At 57.5% G+C, this 14,043-nt stretch overlaps 1 protein-coding gene across 1 annotated transcript in view; it reads right to left on the reverse strand.

Moving 5' to 3' along the window:
- Positions 1 to 5,920, reverse strand: part of SLC6A3 (solute carrier family 6 member 3) — a 42,924-nt gene extending 37,004 nt beyond the window's left edge. The window contains 5 exon segments of the mRNA XM_053906849.1: positions 420 to 510; positions 512 to 552; positions 1,730 to 1,841; positions 1,843 to 2,057; positions 5,823 to 5,920. Coding sequence (XP_053762824.1) covers positions 420 to 510; positions 512 to 552; positions 1,730 to 1,841; positions 1,843 to 1,986 — 388 coding nt within the window. The 5' untranslated portion in view covers positions 1,987 to 2,057; positions 5,823 to 5,920.
- Positions 5,921 to 14,043: the final 8,123 nt, after the last annotated feature.

Here is a 14,043-nt window from a genome sequence, read left to right on the forward strand (position 1 = left end):
TCACAGCCTCAGGAGGAATGCCTTCTACCAGCACACCTTGATCTCGGGTTTCTAGCCTCCGGAAACGTCAGGCAACAAACGTCTACTCCTCAGGCCGCCCAGCGCGTGGGGGGTTGTACACGGCCGTGGCCAACCGACGCAGAGAGACGACGGGTGGATGGACGGACCGTGACGGGCAGAGGGCAGACCGACAGACAGACGGTGTTTTTTCCTATCTAGCGCGTAAACGCCGACAACACGGCTCTCGGACGGCAGGCCTCACGGCGGGGACACACGCTCCTGAATCCCGTCATCGCAGGTTGAAAGGAGGACCAGAGTTGAGACGGTACGTCCGGGGGCAGAGACGGGGAGCAAAGCGGGAGCGAACGCACGCGGCTTGGGCCGGGCCACGGCGGGGTGTGGGGGCGTCCCGCCGTTACCTTTCAGCAGGGGGCAGATCTTCCAGACGCCCGCGGCCCCTTCCCTGGTGAACTGCCCCAGGGCCAGCTCCATGTAGAAGAGCGGCACCCCCAGCAATGGCCATGAAGAGCAGGTAGGGGACCAGGAAGGCGCCTGTGGGACAGGACAGCGCGTCAGCCCGCGGGCTGCGGACGGGCCCGTGTGCTCCCCGGGGCGCGGCCAGCCCAGCGCCACCCACACCAGGTCGCGGGCACGACCGCGTTCCCCCATCTCCCGCCGGTTTCCCCCTGAAGCTCCCTGCGTGGCCGCCCTCCGAGGGGAAGTCCCTGGCTGGGCTGGGTGAGCCCCCTACCTCCCTGCCTGGCCCCCCACTGTCATCAGCGCCCTGACACGTCCCCCCCCACTGAAACCCCGGCCGTCCCTTGGGCCAAGCTTGAAATCAACCCAAGAGCAGAGCAGATCAAGCCCCTGCCCACACACCGTCTTTGCTCCTGGGTCCGGCCTCCCCCCTGCCCTGCAGACGCCGGCCTCCGCCCCTCGTGAGCTGTAACTGCCCGCCGGGAGCTGAGGTCCAGTGCTGCCCTTCGTGGGTTCCGTCACCCACCCCCAGCTCTCCGTCCTCACAGCCTGCCTCGGCCGGGGGTTATGTTGACAGGTGCCGCGTGAGGAGCCGGGGTCCCTCCAGGGTGGCGCCTGGCCCTCTTGTGGCAGCCCCCCCCCCCCCCCGTCCTAGGCACACAACTCGGGGCCTCATGGGTCCTGGCCCACACGAGGGGGCTTTGCCACGGCTCCGGTCCTGGGGTGGGGAGGGGGAGGCAGGGAGGCCCCACGGCTCCTTGCACCTGCCTGGGCCCCAGTGTTCTCCCCCTCAGCACGGGGTGGGGGCTGGGAGGGCCTCCCACGGAGGTTCTTCCAAAGCCCTCGTGTGCGGCACTGAGTGACCACGGGGAGCGGCCACCAACTCGAGGGGCTTCTCCGCCCGAGGGCTTTGGGCGACCCGTGCCTGTGTTCGTTTTCTAGTCCAGAGGCAGCTGTGGGGGAAGGGCTGGCTGGCTTCGGGGCAGGGGGAGGGGACGTGCGATCGCCTCGGGACTTTCTCCGCTACTCTAAACTCAAGGGCCTCCGCACCTCTTCGCGGACACTGGTTTAAGTCGGCCAAGGGTACCGCTCTGCGGGCACCTGAGAATGCTCCCCGCAAGGTGACTCCTCGCCTGCTCCGGCCACCGGCCCCGCCTCTGCCTCCGTGTTTGCGGGCTCCCCCCCGCCCCCAGGGACCCTGCACCCCGGCTGCTCAGCGAGGCGGGGGGGGGGGGGGCTGGGCCGGACTCACCGCCGCCGTTTTTGTAGCACAGGTAGGGGAACCGCCAGACGTTGGCCAGGTCCACGGCGAAGCCGACCACCGACAGGAGGAAGTCGACCTTCTTGCTCCAGGTCTCTCGTTCTTTGGGTCTCCACGGGGGTCTGCGTGGGGTTGATGAGGGTGGAGCTTGCGAACTGCACCCCATTCTGCTCCTTGACCAGGACAAGTTCCACGGCCTTGGGGCCCGTAGCGTCGGGCTCCTTAGCTGGGGCCACGCCGGAAGACATCGGCACCTCCGGGCGCTGGCTCTCACTCGTGCGCAGCCTGGGGCCTCGGACTCGGTGCGTCCTCCTCCGGCCTTCAGCCACCATAGGAAGAAAGCACACACAGGAGGGCAGCGGCTCAGGAGCCCGGACCGCGGGGCGCCTCGCCGCGAGAGCAGACTCGGGCAGAACAAGCACGTGCCAAGCACCTGAGACGCCACGGCCAAGGTGGAGGACACTAGGAGAGGGGAAGTTCCTGTGGGGGTGCGGGACAGCCCGTGGAAACCTCGGGACAGACACCTGCCACCTGCCTTGCTCCCCCCCCGGCACCCTCTCTGTTCCTACACCTGCCACCTGCCTTGCTCCCCCCCCCCCGGCACCCTCTCTGTTCCTCCACCTGCCTTGCTCTCCCCCCAGCACCCTCTCTGTTCCTACACCTGCCTTGCTCTCCCCCCAGCACCCTCTCTGTTCCTACACCTGCCACCTGCCTTGCTCCCCCCCCCCGGCACCCTCTCTGTTCCTCCACCTGCCTTGCTCCCCCCCCGGCACCCTCTCTGTTCCTACACCTGCCTTCCTCCCCCCCCGCAGCACCCTCTCTGTTCCTACACCTGCCTTGCTCCCCCCCCAGCACCCTCTCTGTTCCTACACCTGCCACCTGCCTTGCTCTCCCCCCCAGAACCCTCTCTGTTCCTACACCTGCCACCTGCCTTGCTCCCCCCCCCCAGCACCCTCTCTGTTCCTACACCTGCCACCTGCCTTGCTCCCCCCCCGGCACCCTCTCTGTTCCTACACCTGCCTTGCTCCCCCCTGGCACCCTCTCTGTTCCTACACCTGCCACCTGCCTTCCTCTCCCGCACCTGGCACCCTGTCTATACCTACACCTGCCTTGCTCCCCCCCCCAGCACCCTCTCTGTTCCTACACCTGCCACCTGCCTTGCTCCCCCCCCAGCACCCTCTCTGTTCCTACACCTGCCACCTGCCTTACTCCCCGCACTGGCACCCTCTCTGTTCCTACACGTGCCACCTGCCTTGCTCCCCCCCCCACCGGCACCCTCTCTGTTCCTACACCTGCCTTCCTCCCCCCCCAGCACCCTCTCTGTTCCTACACCTGCCTTCCTCCCCCCCCAGCACCCTCTCTGTTCCTACACCTGCCTTGCTCCCCCCCCAGCACCCTCTCTGTTCCTACACCTGCCTTCCTCCCCCCCCGGCACCCTCTCTGTTCCTACACCTGCCTTGCTCCCCCCCCGGCACCCTCTCTGTTCCTACACCTGCCACCTGCCTTGCTCCCCCCCCCAGCACCCTCTCTGTTCCTACACCTGCCTTGCTCCCCCCCCCACCGGCACCCTCTCTGTTCCTACACCTGCCTTCCTCCCCCCCCCCCAGCACCCTCTCTGTTCCTACACCTGCCTTCCCTCCCCCCCCCAGCACCCTCTCAGTTCCTACACCTGCCTTGCTCCCCCCCCCGGCACCCTCTCTGTTCCTACACCTGCCTTCCTCCCCCCCCGGCACCCTCTCTGTTCCTACACCTGCCTTGCTCCCCCCCCCAGCACCCTCTCTGTTCCTACACCTGCCTTGCTCCCCCCCCCGGCACCCTCTCTGTTCCTACACCTGCCTTGCTCCCCCCCCCCCCCGGCACTCTCTCTATACCTACACCTGCCTTGCTCCCCCCCCCCAGCACCCTCTCTGTTCCTACACCTGCCACCTGCCTTACTCCCCCCACTGGCACCCTCTCTGTTCCTACACCTGCCACCTGCCTTGCTCTCCCCCTCCCCACCCCGCACCCTCTCTATACCTACACCTGCTTTGCTCCCTCCCTCCGGCACCCCTCTCTGTTCCTACACCTGCCACCTGCCTTCCTCCCCCCCCCAGAACCCTTTCTATACCTACACCTGCCTTGCTCCCCCCCAGCCCCCTCTCTGTTCCTACACCTGCCTTGCTCCCCCCCCAGCACCCTCTCTGTTCCTATCAAAGTTCAACACTGTGTCATCTCTAAGTCTGCTTTTTAAAAAAGGTTTATATATTTATTAATTTTTTTTGAGAGAGAGAGAGACAGAGCGTGAGAGGGGGAGGGAGAGAGAGGGAGACACAGAATCTGAAACACCCTCCAGGCTCCGAGCTTTCAGCACAGAGCCCGACGCGAGGCTTGAACCCACGAACCGTGAGATCACAACCTGAGCTGAAGTCAGACGCTCAACCGACTGAGCCACCCAGGCGCCCGTGATTGCACTTTTAATAATAATGCAAAACGTCTCCTCTGCCCACATTGCCAGGGACTCATTTTACAATCTTCACGCAGCATTCAAAAGTTAAGTCTTCATAGCAGGTGCATATGTGTTCTTGACACACACAGTAAAGGTGAAGAACAAATTTTTACCACCAGGGTCGCCCACGGTGATTCCGTTCCTCGTGGAATGCCCCCGTGATGCCCTCCACCTGTGGCCGGGGACTCGGGCGCCCCCGCTGCAGGCGGGCAGACCACAGCACTGTCGTCACTTAGCTGGGGGCAGACGGGGTCCCCTGGCCAGAAACTTTCCCAAGGAACTGCTTCCAAGATACTTTCCTAAAACTCCGCGCAGCATAATTAGAACAGAAGGATTACGCACAGACATAGCAGGTGGCCCCGATGGCTGCGACGGTGCCTTCAAACAGGACCCCTGGCTTTGGGGTCCATCAGGATTGTTTCCATTGTACATACGTGCGTGTACACACACACACGCACGCACAGACACACACACACACATGCACACACACGCACGTACACACATATATACATGCACATACACACATACATGCACACATACACGTGCCCACACATATACACACACATACACACATATACACATACACGCACATATGCACACACAGATACACGCATATATACATGCACACATACACGCACACACATGTGCGCGCACACACGCGTGCATACACATGCACACACACATGCACACGCACACTTGCGCACACACATGCCCCGGTTGAAGCAGAATAACCGACATTGGCTCTAATGGGCGTCATTTTCCTCTGCGTTCAAACTGGAACAAGGACTCACGATACAAGTTACTTCCCCACCACTTGTGTGCGGCCCCTTCTCCTCCAGCGACAAACCCAGCCTTCCCGAGATGTATCGGAAACCCGGGCCTGGCTCTGCAGGGACTGAGGACCAGTGGGACTGGCCTGTGGGTGCAGCAGGGAGGGCTGGAGGGTGCCCACGGCCCACAGCAAGCCCCACCCCCCCACTACAGGCACACCCCGGATTGCCTGCTAGAAGCCCACGCTGGTATTTGGGGCGAGCAGACCCAAATCTTGAAGCCACGGCCTCAGGGGCCAGGTTTGGGTACAGAAAGCAAGGCGTGGCCTCTCAGAAAGCTTCGCTCTGTGCCCAGAACGAGGCACTGCGCTGGCTGATGAACCGGTTCGCTCTTGTACTCCCTACCCTCAGCCTGGGCCCGGAGCCCCGCGTCTCCGCGCCCGCACCCCTTCTTTGCAATCCCACAGTCTTCCTGCCGAGACGAGGCGCTGGCCGAGAAAATCACCCGGATCGGTGATTGCTTCGCTCCCGCCGGCCTCGCCCGGTTCGGGCCTGTGCGCCCTCTTCCCTCCCCACCCCCACCCCCCCCCCCGACCCCGGCACTCCAGGGGCCACCGCGGCGCGATCGTCCCCGCGCCGCCTCCTCGCGGCACACCTGTCGGCACCGCCTCAAGGTCGCTGCACGCCCCCGTCAGCCACTTTTGGAGACGCCGCGGTCCGCAGCCCGCGGGGCCCCCGACGGTGCCCGCCCCGGCTCCGCGCCTCCGGGCCAAGGGCTTCGGGGTCCGCCGGGGGGAGCGGCGCGCCCCGCGGATGCGCCCCGGCTTACCTGCCCGCCCCGGCCTCGTCGCCGCGCTGGGGTCCCGCCGCCGGGCGCCCGCGAAAGCTCCAGCGCCGGCTCGGGTCCCGCAGCGCCGGGCGGTCGCGGCCTCGGGGCTCTTATGGTGTCGCAGGCCCGCCCCGCCCCGCCCCGCCCCCTCCCCGCCCCGGGTGGGCGGAGGACCAGACCCGGGCGCGCCCCCGTCCCCGCCCCCGCCCCCGGACCCGGCAGCCCGCGCAGCTCCTCTCCGCCGGGGACCTCGCGCATCCCGGCGCCTCGGACGCGTGGGAGCGGGGACACGTCCGGGCTCCGGGTGCCGCGGGCCCAAGACGGCGGCTGCCCGGAGGAACCGGTCTCGGTGTCCCCGCGTCTGCCCCGGGGGAGCGGCGGGCGGGGAGGGAGCGGGGCGGCGGGCGCGCCGGGCGCAGCGCTGGGACTCGCGGGCCGAGCTGGGCGCCCCGACTCGCCCCGTCCCTCTGCTGCGCGGACCCTGGTCCCCAACCGTCCGGCGGCACCGACTCCTCCCCAGCAGCCTCCCTTCCCGCGGCCGGCGCCCCGGGCGTCTCCCAGCCGGGGCTCGCGCGGAGCGAGGTTCGGCCGGCGGCGCGGGGTCCCGGGTCCGGCGGGTGCTGTCCCGTCGGCGTCCCCGGCCCCGCGGGGCTGACCCCTGCACCTGCTAGAGCCGCCCGGGGCACTTCCTTGCCCCCTGGGACCCCGTGCCAGGGCCTCTGGGCCGCCAGGTACCTGGCGGTCGCCCGGGGCCTTCTGGAGCCCCGCGCATCCGCTGGGACCATAGGCCCGAACGGTGCGCCTCGGGAGCCGGTTTCTCCGGAGGGGCCTGGAGAGCCGCGGCGGTCGGTGCCCGCCCCACTCTGGGACCCAACAGGCCCGGAATCTTTGTCGACGTGCCCGCGACGAGATTGTACATGTTCCAGGCCACCACCAAGGCGCAGGACCCCGAGGTGCGGGGAACGGTGTCCAGGTGAGTGGCCGCCTCCGGGGGACCCAGTCTCTGGCGTGACCTTCCTCCTGGGGAGCCTTTGATTTCCCCCCTGTGCGTTCGCGGCCGCGGGGCGTCTTCGCCAGTCGGGGCTGCGCCGTGCGTCTGGGCCCCCTGCGGTCGCTCAGCGGCGCTCTGTGTGAGGGGACCTGAGCATCCCTGTCCCTCAGAACCATGCCGGCACTGCTCCAGCCCCAGCCCCGAGGCCGCCCTCTCTGCCTTTCACCCCGCCTCCTGCTAACCCAGGACCCTTCCCCGGAGCCCCGGGAACTGCTCTCCCAGACCCAACCACAACCAGGCAGACTGGGGGCCTCAGGCTGCGTGGCCACAGGAATAAAAATACCACAGGACGGGAGGCTTATGAACCAAAGAAATTTATTTGTCCTCATTGCGGAGGCTGTCAACTCAGGGTCAAGGCACTCAGTGGCGACCGGGGTCCTGGTCCCTAGCGGTCTCTGCGTCTGCACCTGGAGGGAGCTCCCTGCACCCTCATGACCTAAGCACCCCCAGAGGGGTAAGATCTCATCACGTGACTGTGACAGAGACACAACTCAGTCCCTAGAACTCGGGGAGGTGACAGGGAGTTCAGAAGATGGGGCCAGACCACCCTGAATGCGTCACCCGGCCGTGGCCGTCGCTCAAGGGCTGCCTCTCCCCACACGGGCTCAACAACTCGGGTTTCAGGGAAAGAAGTGGCCGAGCGACAGAGCTTTAATCAACAAGGACAAGGACAGAAAGGCTTTCTTTCCAACAAGGGAAGCCAAGGCACACGGTGGGGGGGGGGGGTGGGGGGAGTTCAGACGTACGGACACACGTCCACTTCTCTCAGTTCTGGAGTCCGCAAGGCTGAGGTCAGGGTGCCGGGCAGGTCTGCATCCGGAGAGCCTCTCGGGGTCGCGCTCACATGGGGGGCGGGGAGGGGTGCTGGGGGAGGAGAGCCGAGTGGGTGTGGAGATGGATGGACAGAGTGCACTTCCCGGCCTCTCCTCGAAAGGGCACTGATCCCATCGCGGGCCCCTCCCGCATGACCTCGTCTACCCCCAGTCAGCTCCCCAGACCCCTCCGGCCAGTGCACGACACTGGGGCCCCTGGGAGTTGAGGCTCCAGTTTTGGAGGCGCACAGACTGTCTGTGGGCAACAGCTCCGGACTGAGGTGTTGATGTTATTCACACCGAGCTGCACCGTCCTAGGATTTCATCTCCTTTCGTGGAATTTTTTTGCTGTCCCTTGAATTACCTGTTTTCTCATTTGTTCATTTTCCACGCTCCTGTCATTAATTCAACTCCAAACTCTCCAGCAAAAGTATAAATCACCTTTACATCTTTTAAGCCTTGGGAGGCAGTTGGGATTTAGAGCCTCCTGCCTCTGCCCGGTACAACAGCTGGCCCCAGCCATCGTCCCGGCATTTCCCATGACCTCGACTCTGGGAATTTCGGACACGCTCTCCTCCACCACGCCCCCGTGTCCAGGACCCCACGCGCTCTGTCTTCTATTTTATCATCTTGACCTCACCACCGCCTGCTTCTCGGATCTCCTCTGCACCACAAGGGAGGAACCAGGAATTCTATGTCCTCGAGTCCCTGCCCCATACAGTTCTAGGTTAGAATTTGCCGGTAAGAGACAGTCATAAGTGACCAGACAGCCGGAGGCAAAGTGGAAGCCACTGCCCCCCAGAGGCATGCCGCCAGCTCTGATGGCACCTGTTCAGTTCTTAGCCGCCCCCTGGCACCTTTTCAGAACCACCTGCTTTACCTGCTCGTGAGGGCTCAGCTCCACCTTCAGGGCTGGTTTCCTAACTGCAGTAACTCAACTCACATCCTGGTCTATGCAGCCACCGATGCAGTGAATGCCCCCCACCCCAACAGTTATGCGGAAAGACCGTAAGGCCAGTTTCCCCTCACATGGCAGGGAGAGCAGTACGCCCCCCGTCTCAGCACTATATCAACCCTCCAGCTCAGCGTCACGTCCAGTCCACAGACAGTTATCGCCTGTCACCCACCCCACAGCGCACGACATTGGTCCACACCGCCAACGGCGTGCTGAATCAGCCAGGTGAGCAAGAAATAGAAAATACCAAGATGCCTCAGTGAGACACAAGCATACTAAGGATCGGGAAAAAATAGAAATATAAATATTCCAAAGCTTGCCATCTTGGTGAAATTTCTATGGGTCTACAGTTTGGGACTGGGCAAGATACACATCCAAATAAAAGCTAGCTACTTCTGGCGATCTACTTCTAAGGAAGAATCAGCATATGTGGTGAATGTCTTTGGGTTTTGGGGTTTCCAGTTGGGAATGTGTCTCTGACCCATTTCCTGAGTTACCCCCAATGTGTTCAATTTCGAGGAGAGCCCAGAGCAGGAAGGGTTCCGTAAGGGTGTGATTATTCTCAGACTGTAGCATGTATTGAAATCCCCTAAATAAACTGCGTTTCTGGTGCATTAAGCACAGATCTCCGGGGCTCACCCTCAGATTTAGATTCAGTAGGTCTAAGGTGGAACCTGAGAACTTTCATCTCTAACGAGTTCCCGGGTGATACTAATGCTGCGGGTTCAGGGACCCCCTCTCAGCAGAACCAATAGGGTGGGAGGGGTTTCTAGAAGACGGAGCCTCTGGTGTGGAGCGTCTGTAGGTGACCACAGTGCAGACACGTAGAGTTTTGGAGAATAGCCAAATAGTCTTCTTAAAATACTTATTCTCCTTTTGAATGGGTGTGTTCCTGAGTCATGCAGAAACTTATGGAACTCTAAGTGAGCACATAACCGCAACAGCCCATCATAAACCAACTCACAAACCCATAAAGTTTGGTATTGACAGCAACCTGCCATCATGAAATGGAAGCTATATCTACGGAATCACGCTCGAGTAGGTGCTGAAGACACACGAGGCTGCACGGACGAGGGCCCGCTCTTGTTGCACGAGTGTAGCCCCTACCTCTAGCTTCATGGCTGCCTGAGGAAGCACACGGGGATCCCATATGTTGTAGACTACACACTGGCCCCACCAGGAGGTGGAGGGCTGCAGCATTACAGGGACACTCAGAAGGCACCGGTGCAGGAAACGTTCCCAGTGGGCAGAGAAGCAAGCAGTGTGTCAGGCCGTTACTTAGCCAAGACGGAGGGATGGCCAGAGAGAGGTCTCAGTTGACTCACGGGCATTGACTAATGGTTTGGTTGTATCGTAAGAGACTTCAAAGGAAATTAAGAAGATGACAAAATCTTTATTGGCAGACTGCATAATTATGCAGAAAGTCTTAAGGAATCCTAAAATCAACTACTAGAATTAATAAGTGAATTTAGCAAGGTCGTGGGGTGTAACGTAAGTCAATTGTATTTCTATAGACCAGCAGCAATCAACTGTAAAATACAATTTAAAATACTTTCACTTGCAGTACCACCCAAAACAAATGCCTCGGCCTAAAATATGTGCAGATCTCGTAAAAAACCTACTCTGTGTTAAAAACTAGAATACGTCGCTGAGAAACTACAAAGGCCTAAATCAGTGGACAGGTATACCATGTTCATGGTGGAAAGGCTCACTATTAAGATGTTAGTTCTCAAATTAACGTAGAGATTCAACTGGATACTAACCAGAATCCGATCTTGCTGTTTTTGAAGAAATGTACCAACAGATTCTAGAAAATATATGGAGATGGAAATGACAACTGCAGCCAAAACAGTCTTAAAAAAGAAGAAGGAAAGTGGGGGACAGAGGAACCACCATTCATAATCCCACCATCCTAACAAAACCGATTTTACTTTTTCTGTCATTATTTTGCCACTTGTGTCCTCTTTTTAAAAACAGCGTTGTTGTTGGGGTGCTGGGTGGCTCAGTCGGCTGAGCGTATGACTTTGGTTCAGGTCATGATCTCGCGGTTTGTGAGTTCGAGCCCTGCATCGGGCTCTGTGCTGACAGCTCAGAGCGTGGAACCTGCTTCGGATTCTGTGTGTGTCTCTCTCTCTCTGCCCCTCCCCCACTCGTGCTCTGTCTCTCTGTCTCTTAAAAAATGAATAAATGTTAAAAAAGAAACAGATCTGTTGAGCTATACACAACAAACACATTTCAAGTGTAGTTTGATAGGTTATTTGTGTGGCTGTGGAAACATGAGCACAATCGGGATGATGAATATGTTCGTCCTTCCCAAGCTCCCCCTTCCTTGGTGATCCATTTTTACCCCACCCCATCCCAGGCAACCTGTGATGTGGTAGCTCTAGATTACGTTCCCTAGAATCTTATATACTTGGAGCTATACAGTAAGCACTGTTTTTTAATATGTTCTTTTCCACTCAGCATATTTGAGAGGACTCTATGTCATGGTGTGAATCAGCAGTTAATTCCTTTTCTTGCTGAAATACTATATACTTCCAGCATTGCCCACGCACCCTCCACCTGTTGACGGGCGTTAGGATATTATAAATAAGACTACTATGTGCATTTGTGTACAAGACTTTGTATGGACATCTGCTTTCATTTCCCCTGGGTGAGCACTTAGTTGTGGAGCGGCTGAGTCGTCTGGTAGATGTGTGTCTGTTTTTAAAAACTGCCAGGTTGTTTTGCAAAGTGGTTATACCATTTTACTTTTCTGTGAACCACGTATGAGAGTTTCGGTTGGTCCGCATCCTTGCAACACCTAGTATGGTCAGTCTTTTTCACTTCAGCTGTCCTAATTGGTAATAGTATCTCCTGGTTTAAGTTGTCATTTCTCTAGCGACAGAGATGTTTCAGCAATCTCCCTGTGTGTGGCTGCCATCAAGTTCTTGTCCGTGTCTGTTCATTTTGCACATTGGATTGTTACATTATTCTCGAGTTTTAAGAGTTCTTTACATGCTTCAGCTATAAATCCTTTATCAGATAGGTAATTTGCAAATCCTTTCCCCAGTCTTGGATTATGTTTTCATTCTCTTCATGAAGTTTGTCAAAAAACGAGACACTAATTTTGATGAAACCTCATTTACTTTTTTTTTTCTTTTATGGATCTTGCTTTTAAGTGCTGTATTTGGGAAATATTCGCCTAACCCAAGATCACAAAAATTTTCACCAAGGTTTTCTTTGAAACGTTTGAAATTTCAGGTTGCACATTTAGGTAGATGACCCATTTTAACTGACATGGTCGAGATAAGGACAAAAGTTCGCTATTCTACAGGTGGGCAGCCCGTAGCTTCTGCTCCGTTTGTGGAAAAGACATCTTTTCTCCACTGACCTGCCTTTGCACCTTGGTTGAAAAACTCGTTGCCCTGTATGTGGGTGTGGGGTTATTTCTCGGCTGTTTCCTTGACCTATTCCTCCATTTTGTTGTTGGTTCCACTCTTGCTATGGACGAATCGTGTCCCCCCGCCCCCAAAATGCCCTAACCCCAGGGTGACTGTACGGGAGATGGGGTCTTTAGGAGGCAAAGTTAAATGCGGTCATCAGTCCAGTTGGACTGTGGCCTCGTAACAAGGGATGACCCCTCTCCCCGCCCACCACGTGAAGACACAGCCAGACATCGGCCCTCTGCGATCAGGAAGAGAGCTCTCACCAGGAACTGAATTGCACAGACCTTGGTCTTGGACTTCCCCGCCTCCGTGCGAAAATAACCTGCTGTGGTCTGAGCCATGCAGTCTATGGTGTTTTTGTTATGGCGGCTGAGCCGACTGGCACAGCACTATCTTGGTCACTGTTGTGTTGTGATGCATTCTTACGTCAGGTAATAAAAGTCACACAACTTTGTCCTCTTTCAAAGCTGTTTTGACTATTCTGGGTCATTTTCATTTTTGTATGAATTTTAGAGTCAACATTCCAATTTCCATGAAAAAATCCTGCTGGGGTTGCTTTCGGTGGAGGCTGTCACTCGTTCGTGACCTTTGTTCTTTTTAAATCTAAGCATTTGATGCCATAAAGTTCGTAAAGTTTGAAATATTTTTGTTTACATTCATTTCAAAATATTTCCTAATTTCCCTTTTGACTTCCTCTTGGAACCATTGTCATTTATAGATGTGCCAAATTAGTCTCCGAATATTTGAGGATTTTCTGTGTATATTTTATTCTTTTCTGGATGTATCTCTTGTATCGGTACCTAATTTACTTACTTTCTCATTGGAGGACACACTCGGATCCTTTTAAGTTTGCTGGGACTCATCTTACATTCTAGAGTACGGACGATCTTGGTAGGTGCTTCACACGCATTTGAAAAGGTATATTCTGTGTCACTGGGTGATAGGCAAACTCAAACAGGGCAAGCTGGTTTTACGGTTTCTGTCGTCTGTATCCTTGTGCGCTTCCGCACGCTCGTCCAATCCGGGTTGGGAGGCGGGTGCCGAGACCCCAGGGGGATTGTGTGGACCCGCCCGTTTCTCCCGCGGCCCTGCGTGTCCCGGTCCCACCGATCGTGAAGCTCTGTGTGGGTCACACACGTAGGACCGTTCCGTCCTCCTGGGGAGCTGAGCCCTAATAACCTCTGCTCCGAAATTGACTTTGATGCTAGGACCATCACTCCTCCTTCTTTCCAGTAGCGTCGGCATCTGTCCTTTGCCCTTTAACCCATTATTTCAAGGGTGTTTCTTTCAGGCATCATGTAGTTAGGTCTTGCTTTTCAGCCCAATCCTTAGTTTCTCCTGTCACTGGGGTGGAGCGGGTGTTGAGATCATCTACGTTTGATGGGAATGTTGATATGGTTGGGTTCAAACCTACCATCTGCTATTTGTTTTCTATTTTTCCAATGCGTTCTCTGTTCCCTTTTTCCTCCTTTTCTGCCTTCTTTCGGGTCGAGTCGTTTTTTAAAATTCAACTTCCCCTCTTGTTGGGATCATTAGCTACGTCTCTTTGTTGTGTTACTTCAGCGCCCGTCCCAGTCTTCCGTTGAGTGATGTGACCCCCTCCTCACACCGTGGGAGGACTTTGCAGGCACTTGCTTTCCCCTCCCGGTCGTTGTGATGTTGTGGTCAAACGTGTGGCCTCTGCACGCTGGGAACCCAAGCACGTGGAGTCGGTTTTCCTTCAGGCCGTCGATTGTCTTTTAAAAAGATTTAAATAATGAAAAAAGAAGTGTAATTCCCATCTCTGGACCTCATGCTCTGTCGGTCCAGATTTCAAAACCGTATCATTGTCCTTCTGCTTTAAGGACTAACTTTAGTATTTCTTTTGGGTAGGGTCTGCCGGCGATGAATTCTTTCAGCTTTTTTAAGTCTAAAGACATCTCGGGGCGGTGGGTGGCTCAGGCGGTTGAGCGTCTGAATCTTGATCTTGGCTCAG

The sequence above is a fragment of the Panthera pardus genome, unplaced genomic scaffold (assembly GCF_024362965.1).
Source record: "Panthera pardus isolate Hobbes unplaced genomic scaffold, ASM2436296v1 HiC_scaffold_2, whole genome shotgun sequence".
NCBI lineage: Eukaryota > Metazoa > Chordata > Mammalia > Carnivora > Felidae > Panthera > Panthera pardus.